The 13021-nt window shown below is 54.7% G+C and overlaps 1 protein-coding gene across 1 annotated transcript; it reads right to left on the minus strand.

The window, feature by feature from the left end:
- Positions 1-850: 850 nt before the first annotated feature.
- Positions 851-11485, minus strand: FNDC11 (fibronectin type III domain containing 11). Its single transcript, XM_063350315.1, is given in 4 exon segments — positions 851-901; positions 903-1802; positions 10635-10844; positions 11399-11485. Coding segments are annotated over 4 exon segments (1248 nt in total).
- Between the last annotated feature and the right edge of the window lie 1536 nt (positions 11486-13021).

Here is a 13021-nt window from a genome sequence, read left to right on the forward strand (position 1 = left end):
TAATTGTAAAAATGATTTGAATTTATTTAAATAATAAATTTTATTACTAAAAGGCCTGTTTGTGTGATGGTTTGACCAGACTCTGTGTGGGGACAGCTATGTTTGGGCTGAACCGAATGGTAAAAAAGAAAATGGGCGATAACTGCAGTACGTGGCAGAAAAAGATTGTTTTCTACAGATTGGTCGTGTGGATGTATTACCCTTCGCTGTTTGTTGCGGGCGTTTGGAGGGGTTGGTTGAGGTTTTTTTGTTGGTGGTTTTGGGGGTATTTTTTTAATCAGTGATCTTTTCGTGCACCGTAGGGGGGTGAGCATTGAATCATGCTTATGTTGGACCTATTAAGCACAGGGCGTAGAGGGTGAGAGGAACCAGAGACAGAGATAAGTTAGGGTGAGTGATTTGAAAAGCTCAGGTGCTTTGAAAGAAGGACGTGGGGGGGAAAAAAAACAAATTTGGGGTAAAAAAACCTAACCCAACATCATTGCAAGAAGCTGGCACTGAGCATTTTTTGGTGGATGGAAAGCACCGGATGATGGAGAGGCTTCTATCCCCTGTGCTTTGCATCCAAGGTGTCCTGCAAGACTGCCTGCCGCGACCTGCTCCCGCCCGTGAGTTCTGGCAGCGGGAAGTGAGCGTTGGGTCCTGAATGCTGCCGAAAGGTGTTATTTTGTGTGAAGAATTTGGAATGGGTTACTGTGAACCTGGAAAGATTTGGGGAAGGCGCTTGCAAAATTGTTGTTGAAAACAAAACCAGTTCCGTTTCAGGCGAAATGTTTGAAAACCTTTAATTTTTCTCATTCTGCTTTTTCAAATGGATAAAATAAGGAAAACGTTTTTGTGTGTTACCTCATCATTCTGGTGCCTTAGGGGCTGCTTCCACGTCTTCAACAACGTTATTCTTGTGTCTTCAGCGTAATGCTATCGTGCCACCTTACAAAGACAAGCGTTAGAGTGTGCAGTCTTCGAATGGTGAATTCGTACGAGCTGCCAGGCTGCAGGTTCTGGACTATGCATGTGTTGGAGGTGACTTGCTGAAGCCTACCGTATCCCACTTCCGTCTGACTCCCGTTTGTCAGCAACTTAACGTGCAGTTCACATTCTTCGACGTGTGACTCTTGGTTTTCGGTAAACCACTTGAGCTCGGCCCAGTCCTTGTGTGCAACTGATTCTTTTCGATCAAAAATCAGTGGCCTTTTCGTATAGAGAGAAAGCCTAATGTTGGAGAGCCCGGTGCCTCTAAGACCTGCATGTGAGACCAAACGGTGCTTGATATAGAGCTTTCCTGGCTCTTGCAAGGAACGGAGATTTTTCATCGACATGGAGAGCTGGGACACTCTCTGCACAATCAGGTCCCACCTGGAGAGGAAAGTTATCACATCCCAGGTCTCTACGTAACAGCTCAGCTCCTCCCAACCCCGTTTCAGCTGTTCTAGCAGCTCAGTTAAAAGAAACAGCTGGATTTCAGTCTGTTTTTTTCCCACTTTCTTCACCCTCTCCAGTCGGATGGGGTCTATTACTTGCAAGATGTCAATGCAATGCAGCACGTCGTTCTGGTCTCTCACGTTCACGTGTTTGGGCTCAATCTCCAAGTAAAAGTAACACTTCTTCAGAAGCTCGACGTTGTTCCAGTGGTGCTGGAGGTTGTGGAGGCTCAGGTCGGAGCGCAGGAACTGCAGAAGAAGGGTTCTCCTTTCCAGGTACTGCTCCCAGCTGGCATTGTTGTCTTCTCCGCCGTGCGCAGCACTCTCCGAACTGGTTTCAAGTCCATTCAAAGCCTCAGCCATGATTCCAAAGCTCAGTTGCTGTGTGAGAAAGCAGCAATAACAACATCAACAAGCAAAGGAAAAGCAGCCGTTGAGGGAGAGGAATCATAGAGTCTGTTGGGTTGAAAGGGACCTTTAAAGGTCATCTAGTCCAACCCCGCTGTCATGGCTAATCATGGCTGAGACTCTTCTCTCCTCTCTTACTGATAAAGCTTAGCTTATAAATTTATAGATGGGAAAGAACTGTTAGGCTAGGTGTAGTTCCAGAGGAATTTTCCTTTCTGGTTAAATGGTTTCTAATGTTTTGTAGAGGCTTACTTTTATATATTCCAACCAACTGGTCTCCTGCTACTCCCCCTTGAGAGGTTCTACCTCTGCTTAATAGATTCACTGTCAGGAATTATTCTCTGATATACTCTGCCAAAATGTCTCCCTATCTTATTATCTTCTGTTTCATTCTAATTAGATGCCTTTTGTACTCCTGTAAGCAATTTCTTTCCATTCTTCTACATCTCTGGAGATGTCTATTTTTCTCTTTTTGTAATCTGCCAGGCTGTTGAGGTTTGAGACCCGTCTTCTAAGCCAATTCCTACAGCTACATAATCACCTTGGTGATTCAAATTAACCCTCTGCCCCCCGAGCGAGCTGCTGTGCAGCAGGCAGAGCCACGCAGAACGCCGAGTGCCGCCTCACAACAGCTTTCAAGAGGAACATTAGTGGTTTTCCTTGCACCTCTGCCTTCAACAGCAACATTGTCGGCGAGGTATTGTTTTCCTTCAACGGCAGCATTTTCAGTGATGTGTTGTTTTCCCTGTCTTTGGTTTCAGTTTACGTCATCAGCTTGGCCCGTGATATCGCCTCGCTTTCTTGTAGAAGGACTCTGTTGGTCCGTAAACAATGTACTGAAATGCAAGTAAAGCGCCTGCGGAGAGGTAAGGGTTTGCTGGTAAGAAGGTGTTTGGGTAGTGGTCCTTGGCACCGCCGTATCCGCTCTCTGTCTTAGTCTTGGCCGTTCCGTTTACTGACAAAGCCGGGCCCTGCTTGGTGGTTCCTGCTGAGCCACGATGGACGGTGTTTCCGTGTTTTGCTTTCGCTGCAGTACCCGTGGCTCTCACACCGTACGTATCGCAAGCAGAAATCACCTAAATAAATGCCTGTGTCCCCGCCGTCGGCGATACTGTAACGAGAACCCAGCCTGACGTTGCGAACCTGGCCTTCGCAAGCTGAACACCCTTGATTGGAAAAAATAGGGAATCCCGAAAGTAAGACTTTGTGTGACCCCAGCCAGCCTGCGGTGATACGATCTAGCAACAGGTAACTTTCCTCATTCTATGTAATTTTCTGGTTATAATTATTTAAGTTTTCTAGTAGCTAACCGGGATATTTTAATTCTTACATGTCTTGTGGAAGCTAGATGGTGATACCTAGTTGACAAAGCAATTTTTCTCAGCCTCATTTTCCCTAAATAGACATAACAGAGCTAATAACGGTTCCTTGTAGGAGTTTCAAGTGTTTGTAAACCTTTCAGATGTCTGGTCCCTAGCTGCACTACAATTTATACTAATTCGCTCATCCACAGCCACTTTTTTTCCAAGAGAGCTGTCAACTGAAAAAACAAGCTGTATTTCCTTTTCACTGTTTTGCTTTCCACTAAAAAAAAAAACCAAAACCAAAACCCAAAACCAAACCCCAAACCAAAGCAGTGCCGGTTCCTGGCATCCCCGTAGGGAGTGCAACAGGGACAGCGCATGCACCAGGTTACGTTACCCCGCTTTCAGAGCGATTTGGCTCTCTGCAGCAGTCTGTTTGCCCACAGAGACAGAGCTGTGATTGTGCTTGTTTTGCCTTTCTGTTTTTATATCTCTTTTGGTTTTTTTTTTCTTGCCAGAAATGGCTATTTTTCCCCAGTAGCGCTGCTATGTTTGCAGCCTGGGAGGCTGGAGTTGTAGAATCACAGACTGGTTAGAGTTGAAAGAGACCTTAAAGATCATCTCGTTCCACCCCCCCTGCCCTGGGCAGGGACACCTCCCACCAGCCCAGGTTGCTCCAAGCCCCGTCCAACCTGGCCTTGAACCCCTCCAGGGATGGGGCAGCCACAGCTTCTCTGGGCAACCTGGGCCAGGGGCTCACCCCCCTCACAGCAAAGAATTTCTCCCTAATATCTCATCTCAATCTCCCCTCTCTCAAATTAAAACTGTCCCCCCTTGTCCTATGGCTCCCCTCCCTGCTCCAGAGTCCCTCCCCAGCTTTCCTGGAGCCCCTTTAGGGACTGGAAAGGGCTCCAAGGTCTCCCCGGAGCCTTCTCTTCTCCAGGCTGAACCCCCCCAACTCCCTCAGCCTGTCCTCACGGCAGAGGGGCTCCAGCCCTCCCAGCGTCTCCGGGGCCTCCTCTGGCCCCACTCCAACCAGTCCATGTCCAGTTGCCCAAGCCGGGGGCTGCGTGGCCCTGGGATCCCCCAGGCCAAGGGTTCCCTGCCTGCCATCTCCACCCCCCAGGCCCGGGGAGCCGGAGGCAAAGCACCCGGGGACAAGGCTCCAGCATCCCTGGGCGGACGCGGGTGCCGTTCCCTCTCCCTGCTGTTGGTTCCCACCACCCAGCCATGCCCCGGCTGGTGTCACCGAGCCTCCAGCACCCACCGACGTCCCCCCTAAGGCTCCACTTTTCACCATGATGCTTCTTTGCCCTTGGCGGTGGCGGTTTGTGGGGACATACCCCTAGTTGTCTACGGGACTGGAGGCCCCAAAATCGTCTCTACCTTCCCCTCCGTAAATCTCAGTCACAATCCACTTCGTCCCTGGGGAGAGGTGGCACCTGGGGTCCCTGCGGGTCCGGTGACACCGGTCTGGCCCCAGGGGGAGACAGCCACATGCGTGGCCGTGTTGTCCTCTGCCTGATTAGTTAGTGGCATCTGTTTCTACCCCGCCGGCGGTGGCTGGGGTCGCCAGGACACAATGCCTGGCTGCTGGAGTCACAATGTGACGCATCCCCCGGCGCCGGGCACGGGGCGAGGGGTCGGAGTGACCCTCGGGCTGGGTGTCCTGCTCTCCGAGGTGTGAGCAGGCTCCGTCCCCCAGCCCAGGGCTGTGCCCGGGCACTCTCCCACCCCACCGGGGGCAGGCAGGAGATGGGCCGAGGGCTCTGGGCTTCCCCCTGAACCGGCACATTTGGTTTCACTCCCATCTCGCGCCCTTGCTGTTGCGATGGGGCTGTGGGAATGCTACACGGATGAAAGGACCAGGTGCAGGGTTTGTGACCATTGGGGCACCCAAGATACGATTTCCAAAGCTTTGCTCTCCTGTGCGAGACGTTCACACTGTTCCCCCAGCATGTTTCGCCTCTGCTCCGTGGAAAGGCAGCGGCCTCAGTGTTTTCTGAGTCCCAGCTCTAAAGCCGAGGAGTCTGAGACTGAGCCGCTTCGCTCTGGGCTGGTTTAAAGCTCCGTTCTCCCTGCAGAGCCCAGACCTCAGCAGCAAACTATGAGGACACGACCTCAAGCCAAGGGTCCCTGCAGGCAGAGAGGAAGCAGCTAAGGCAGGACAGCCAGAAAATGGTAAATGCTGGCTGAGAGCAAGGTGTAGCAGAAAAGCTGGCTCCATCCCAGGAATCCTTAAGGTCGTGCCGGTGGCACCCTGCGAGGTGGCCACGGCCAAGGGCCTTGCTGGCACTCGGGTGCCCTGTTTCTCCCACCGCAGGCACCTCGCCTGGGTTTTGAGTCGGGAGGTTTAGGTCAACACTACCCAGGGGCTGGTGAGTCCTCTCAGTCCAGGCTGCTCCGAACTGCGCTGTTTGTAGCATTTCTGGGAGGAGGATTGCGAGTGACGCTGCCCTGAGCTCCTGAGCATCAGGACATCAGCCTCAGCACCCCGCTGCTGCTCTGCCTGGGACCCTGGGCTGGATGCCCGCACGTAGGCTGCAGCTTTGCTCTTTGCTGTTTTGCCCACGTTAATATTTGCCCAGGAAAGCACGGGTGGTTCTGGGGGACTAACGGGATCTGCTGGGCTTTACGGCGTGCTGTGGGGTGGGGGGGTATTTTCGCTTTTTGAGGGTGACTCTTTACATCTGAGGCTGGACACGCTCCGGTGCTCTGCTCTCCCCAGGGAGACAGGCTGTTTCACAAAGCGTCGGGAGTTTCATTAACTTAAACACATAATCCTTATTAAAGAGATGTGTTGAAATAGGATATAAACGGCTCCATTAAGTGCAGCAAACTTCGCTTTTTGGGTAGGAAGGGATTCTCCTGCTCTGCGCTGCTGCGGGACCCGGCTGGCCAGTCAGCTGCGTTACGGCGGAGAAGAGACGGGCTCGTCTGGTTCACAGTGAGCTCAATGCCGCGACCGGTGTGTTCATCACCAAACCGGACAGGCCTCCTGCGTCTGAAGGTGCCTTCGTACCCCCTGTGATTAAATCTTTGGGTCAGGGCTTAGCCTTAATGCTGCCGTGTATGCTTAGCGGGTGCATCTCTGATAAGCTTTTTTAATTGAATGATAGGCAAGATCCGCAACGCCAGCCCTGAGCTTCTGCTTGAACATCAAGGGAGGAGGCGATCTGTCATTTTAAGAAATCAATGCATCTCCTCGAGGCAGCCGGAGCTTACCATTTCATTTCACAGCTGCCAAGAGATTAACTATACGATTGTCAGGTGTGATTCTCTAACAGACAAGATAACAAATATGAGTGAAAGAAGGTTGATAGCCTTGCTTGACGGGGAGGGCTAGCAGAGATCAGCATTTGGTAATAACACCAAGTTTCTGCAGGAAATGAATGTTCCTGGTGGTGTCATGGGTCCCAACCCTGTCGTTCGGGTTGTGTGTGCTGGGAATTGCCCGTGTTCTTTTCCCTCGGCCTTGGTGGTCTGAGGGCCTAAGGACGTAAGAAGAATCCTGTGGAGGTCCAGCTGACCTCGCCTCCTCTTCCAGCCACGGCCCGTGCCAGGCGCCCCGGGAGGAGTTTAAAGCAAGGCTTGCACTTTGTGTCCGTTTCCCTTGGTGCCCTCCCACCCCACGATCTCTGAAGATGCGATGGTGTCTTTGTAATTAGCAGCTCTCGGTGGAGAGCACGCCTGCCATCAAGCTGACGAGGTCTCGGCTATTCAGGGTGTTCCTGTCCCCCAGAACTGACCTGGAAAAGGCGGAGGGAGAAGACGAAAGTACTGCGGAGCTGAGCTGAGCGCCGCGGCTGAGCTTCTCAGGCAGCAAAGTCCTGGGCTTAGCAAGCTTTGCTCCTCGTTTTGTCAGGGTTGGGATGTCACCTGAAGCACTCTCTATGAGCCCAGCATGGCGCGCCTTTGAAACAGGATTTATTGCCGGAGTTGTGCAGAGGCTTTTGCACTGAGCTCGCTTCTCCTTGGCATAAATGCTAACCTTCATCCCAAATTCAGCATGGAAAAACGGAATCCCTTTGGCTGCCCTAGCCAGCACAGCAGGCCAAGCCGCCGTCTCGCTTTTAGGAATACGAGCATAAACCTGCTTATAGTCTGCAGCTGAAATTTTACCGTTTTCAGCAGCTTTGCATCAGGGATCAATTCAACCATAGGATTTTATAGCACTCTATGAATCCCTTTGAATTAATACAAATACAAATGTGTTTGAAGCACTCAAACACCAAGTACCACTTCCCCCCCCGCCATCAGCTGAGCTCTCTCTGTAGCAGAGCTGACAGCCGTTGTCTGTCACGTTTGTCATTCTGCCCCGTCCTCCTGCCCACAGGACCAAAATAAAGACCTTGTTAGTCCTGTCTTTGAGATCAAGATATAAGCAGACAATTGATTTTCCTCCCTCTTCTCATTAGTGAGCTCTGACACTTAATAAAACATATTTCCACTCTCGGGGTAGGCAGAACACCCAGATAGTGCCTGTCAGAGAGAGCCGGGAGCGGGGATTCATCTTTATGGAAAATCAATATCTGGAACAGAGAAATTGGCAGAACCCAAATTAAAAGTCGCCGGCAATTTCTGTCTTCATATTTCATGTCTTCTGCATTTCTGAAACAGGAATTTGCTGCAAAGGAAACCCACCACGGGGGCCAGGGAGGAGGACGGACTTTGTGCCTGGTTCTTCCTCTGCTGCTTCCAGGCGGGACCTCCTGGGTGAAGGTGGGCGTCAGGTTTGGAGCAGCTCTTTGGGCAGTGCCCGGTTCAAGGTCGCGGGGACAGAGGGCTGTTCACCCTGTGCCTCTTTTCAGCCAGAGGTTGTGTCCCCACGGCCGTTGCTGGCAGTGCTGGCATAGAAGTCTCCCAATGCAATGTCACCACCCCCGCCAGGGTTCCTGACCGTGTCCCTGCATCCCTGGACGGTACCCGTATCTCGTCATGTTCGCCTGGCCCCACAGGATCAGGACTTTCAGAGCAGGGCAGCCTGTCACCTGGCTGCACCGAGCGGCTTCAAACCCCATTATCGTCACAAGGGTGTGACTGATTTACTCACTGCTTCCTCCCAGTTTCGCTGGTGCCTCATATACCTGAAATAAATGATACGTTCCAGATATATCCCAAATCTAAATCATCCCTACGCAGCAGTGAACCCACTTTGCTCGTCGGGCTGTGATTCAGAAGGCTCACTTTGGGAAGGAAGAGGGATGGAAGTTTTCTAAGGAACCTGGGGGAGAAACTGCTCTTCTGGGATGCAAAAGCCCCAGCTGGATCAGGCCAGGAAGGAGTTAATTGTGTCCCGGAGGCAGCAATTATCTCCAGCTCATTACACCTACTAATGGCACCCAGGGAGGGAGCCCCACAGCCTGGACCCGGGTGGAGCTTGGGGTAGCTGTTTGCCTGCAGCAAGCCAAGAAAGTTGGGGGTTTGGAGACTGGTTTGGGACAAAAATCTTCTCTGGTCTGTGCCCAGCCCTGAGACCTGCTGCGTGCGGGGCTGAGGGCTCGGGATTTCCTCGGGAAAGGGAGCCGTCATCTGTTAGCTCTCCTTCCCTCCCCTGCTGAGAGTTTGATGGTTGGACAGGGCTTGGCACCCAAGGGGAGCCCTAGGACGGACAGTCCCTCCATTCTCCAGCGGTGACATTAATCTGAGTACCCAGGTGACATAGATTAATGTACCCAGGCGCGCGTGCGGGATGCGAGAGGTGAGAGCTCCTCTGGGCTGCGGGCTAAGGCAGGAGCTCCTTTACCGATGATCTGGCTCAGGAAGATGGAGCAGGGTCACGGAAGCTCGTTTATCTTGCTGGAAGCTCATCAAAAGCCCATTCGGATATCCTCGTGCTGTGCTGCGCTTTACAAGACAGACGTCCTTGAGCAGAAGTTCAAGGCAGGCTGCCGTGTCCCAGATCCCACGAGACAGCCCTTGCTGGCAGGCTCCTCCGAGCAGCGGGCGTCCGTGCCCCCTTTTTCCAGGAAAACTTCCCAAGGGGGTCACGTTTGCTTGGATGTGGGACAGAGAGCGAAGACGGAAAGTGGGAAACTCGCTCAGCCTGCAGCCTTGTCCCCCGGTTGTCACCTGCAGGGCTGTGGCTGGCGGGGAGCGCAGGGGGGCTAACGTCAGGACACGGCAATCCAACAGAGCCGGGTGTCCCCCCTTCCCAGGGCATGGGACACAAAAGCAGCGCTGAGGCTGGAACATTCGTCCCGCTGGGAACGTGGTGACCAGCACCTTTAGTACCAGCGGGCAGAGCTTGACCCTGCGTCCCGTGATTTATCGCCTGGCCGGCCGGCTCCCATTCCCTGCCGTCTCTCAGCGCCAGCGCGTCAATCTGCAGTGCCAATGTGCCGGATAAATTAGCCCAAAGCCTTCGTTCCCACAGCAGCCTCCAAGCGAGGGAGGGCTGCAAACCCCCAGGGCGTGAGCAAGGCTGGGGCATTTATTTCTTGCCGGTGAAGGCTCAGGGGACGTTTGTCTGTGTTCCCAAACACAGGGCCAGTACTGGGGCATTGAGGAGGAATTGAGGCCCAGGGTAAGGGAACAACCTTGGCTTTGCGGAAGAGGGGAGGTAAACCCTGGGCGTCCACTTTAGTGCCCCTCACTCATGTCTAGAAGTCTTTTCAGAGGGGGAACGGGCGCCTTTCGCAAGACCGCAGATGCTGGCCCTTCTTGGGCTAAAACAGGAGCGATTCCAGAGACAGATCCGAGCAGAGCTGGAGGTCGGAGCGGTGCGTGGCTGGCTCAAGCGTTGCTGCTGCTCGCAGGGATGCTCGCCCCGGCGGGCTTCATCCAGCCCTGACACTGGGGCAGGGGGCTGCTGGTCCATGGGGCTGATCCATGGGGGGCTGCTCTGGGAACAGCGACAGCCCCGGGCTCCGGCGGCAGGACAGCAGAGGTGAAGTCACGCCCGTGTCAGCTCATCCATCTCTGCCGCTCGCAGGCTGGTCCCGGGGGAAGCGCGGGCTTTGGCAGCTGTAAGTGGGTTGGAGGCGGATGCAATTCTGGAGAACAAGATTCCCTTGCAAAAAACCTATATAAAAAAAAAAAAATATTAAAGTTCTTGGCTGAGAAGCTTGTTTAAAGATCTTATCTCTGGCAGAGGAAATAAGGTCTTAATTCCCTCCTTTGCTGCTTGCCTCCCAGCGCGCCTTCGCAAGGGCTGGGTCCCCGGAGGAGCGCGGGCCGTTAATTCTGGCAGGAAACGAGCTGGAGATGAGAAGTGGCTTTTCAGAAGACTGACCTGAAGCGGCCGTGGGCGAAGCTGCCGCCTCCGCCACGCGCGGTCCCGGTGGTGGGGAGAGGCAGGCGGAGGGTGTGCGGGGTGGGCACCCTGCGCGGCTCCACAAACGTGCGTTCAAGGCAGATACCAGGCAAAAAAATATATTTGGCTTTCTGACTTGGCCATCTTTCTCTTCCGAAGGCTTGGTTGGAATCGGGAGGTGGTTTGGGCAACCCCTTGTTCCATCCCCCGGGTCCCCCGGGCAGGGCTGGCATCACTGGGTCTTGCCTGGGGTTTCTGCAGGAGGAAGGATGGGGTGACCATGGCTGTCCCACGAACACTGCGGGCTGCACTGCTCCCGTCCGAGCTGGCACTGGAGAGCTGCTGGGATAAAAGGTGTTTAATAAGTGACAGCTTGTTGCCATCCATGGCCTTTTCTGCCGTGTGGCAGAGCACCGGGGCTGGGCTGTCCCTCTGCCGAGGACCCCCTTGACTGTCCTGCAACCGAAGAGGGGGACAGAGGATGAGGAGGGTCCACCCTCCTGCCCTGCAGCACGGCGGCCGGTGGGGAGAGCAGAGCCCCTGCTTGCCGGCTTTCGTACCCTCGTGTTTCATCGTCACCTCCACCCGCACCAAGAGCCTCGTCTGAGTCATCTCCCGGCTAAATGGAGTGTGTGGGCTTAGCGCAGCTTTAGCTGTTCATCCTCTGCTTTGCTGGAGCCTGACACGGGGTAAAATAGAGCTATTCATCAACGTGGAGATGAGGCAGATGAATGTCCTGTACCAGTAAAAGGGGCCTTGCTCTCCTCCTACCAGCTCAAGCAGGTAGTGTCTCTGTGGCCCAGCGAGGACTGCTTAAGTGGCTGCTGCTTGAGGAGCTCAAGAGATCTTAAAAGAAATATAGACTTACGTTTTGCACCGAGTGACTTAGTGCTCTAGCTATAAAATGCAATGCCAGAGCCTCTGTGGAGAGGAAGCTCTTGAAAATGTTCCTACCGTGTGTCGAAGCAGGGAGAGGGAGAGGGGGAGTGAAGCTGGTGGCAGCATCTCGCCATGGGCTCTCCGACATTAAATCCCTCCGGGGTGAGGTTGGTGCTTGCCCGGCTGGCACCCAGGGCCACATCTGGCCTGGTGGCCATGGCGGCTGCCATGGGTTTCCTTGCCTGTCCCACCCTTGCCCTCCTGCCTGGCGGTGGCCTTTGCCACGTGCAGCTCTTCCCCAGCACGTGGCCTCTCCTGGTCCCCAAGGAGCCGCGGGGCAGGGGATGGCTGGTGCTGGGGTACTTTTGTCGTCTATCAAGTCATTGAAGTGCTGTTGTGGAGCTCAGCAGCCCTCTTTGCATACGGAATAGCAGGTCTCCAGGGAGCAAATCCGGAGTGAAACATTTCTCCTGGTGACTGACACCAACCTCTCTCTCTGTTAATGATGTTAAAAGCTTTTCAGCTGTCGGCTGTGCCATGCGGTCACCTGCCCTTACCGGCTTCTTGCCTGCAGTATGGTGGCACACGTGCGAGCTGACCCGGGCTCCCACCCCAAGCTCCTGCTGGTTTTCATCTTCATCCCATTTGCAGGGGCCGAGCTAATGAGAGCTGGGGGCCGCACGGAGCATGTTACATGTCTGGTCACAAAGCGCACGCTACCATGAACCTGGAGGCTGGCGAAATGGTCCTTGTCACTGGTGGAGCTTAAAACGGACGGAAGGCACAGGAGCAAAAGGACCCTCCTTGGAGGGGCAGCAGCATTTGTGCTGGGGAGTTTGGGGGCGTCTGCATGTGGTGGGGGACAGTGGGCCGTGCCCAGGGCAGCAGGATTACATCTCTACAGGCAAGGTCGAAGCGTGCGTCTCCCAACAAACCTTTCTTCCTCCGGTGGGATGCCAGCAATCCCGATCCAGACCCGGTGGCAGGGCCCCCCCCTGCTCCCCAGCCTGTGGTGACTGTGTGAGCATCCCCACTCGCCCAGTGAGCACCGAGCCGGTGACCACGCAGCGGCAGCAGTGTGGCACGGCCGCTCACCGCAGCTGCACTTGTCACCAGGACAGGGACAGTGGTGGGGCTTGTCCCAGACCTCCCAGTGCGACCAGAGCCAACCCGGCCCCTTCCCTGCCTGCAGGAAGGATGCTGGGGAGGGACCGGGGGGGAATGTTTGAGCACCCAGTGTTGCCCTCGCAGTGGGTGCCATGCAGTCAATGCCCCTCAGCCCCAAGATAACCTGGCTGGAAGCTGGAGGGGGCAGGGGAAATGCAGCTTGGGCCCCCCCTTGCTTGTCTGCCAGCGAGCGGGGCAGCTCTGGCCCCTCGGCATCACCCTGGCCAGGGCCAACCAGCTCCGCCGTGGCCCCGCTGGGCTGAAAGCATCCATTTTAGGTCTCTGTCGGCAGCAATTAAGCAGCACAATGCTGACGGCCATGTGGGGGGAGCCCGCAGCCACGCAGCCGGAGATGCTGGGGCTGCTGGGGGGGGGAAGGACTGGTCGCTGAGCACGTCCCAGCACAAGGTTTCGAGGCTGTTACGCAAGGGCTGGCGAGCGGCAGTGCATGGCCCCGGGTGCCGGGACACCCTGTGTCCCCACACCGGCGCAGGGTGGCCCCACGCTGCCCAACACCCGGGAAATCGCTGCCTGCCGTTCCCTGCCCAAAGGAAAACTCATCCCTGCAGGACACGGCTCAGCCATGC

This window comes from Chroicocephalus ridibundus, chromosome 12 (assembly GCF_963924245.1).
Source record: "Chroicocephalus ridibundus chromosome 12, bChrRid1.1, whole genome shotgun sequence".
In the NCBI taxonomy this organism is placed as follows: Eukaryota; Metazoa; Chordata; class Aves; order Charadriiformes; family Laridae; genus Chroicocephalus; species Chroicocephalus ridibundus.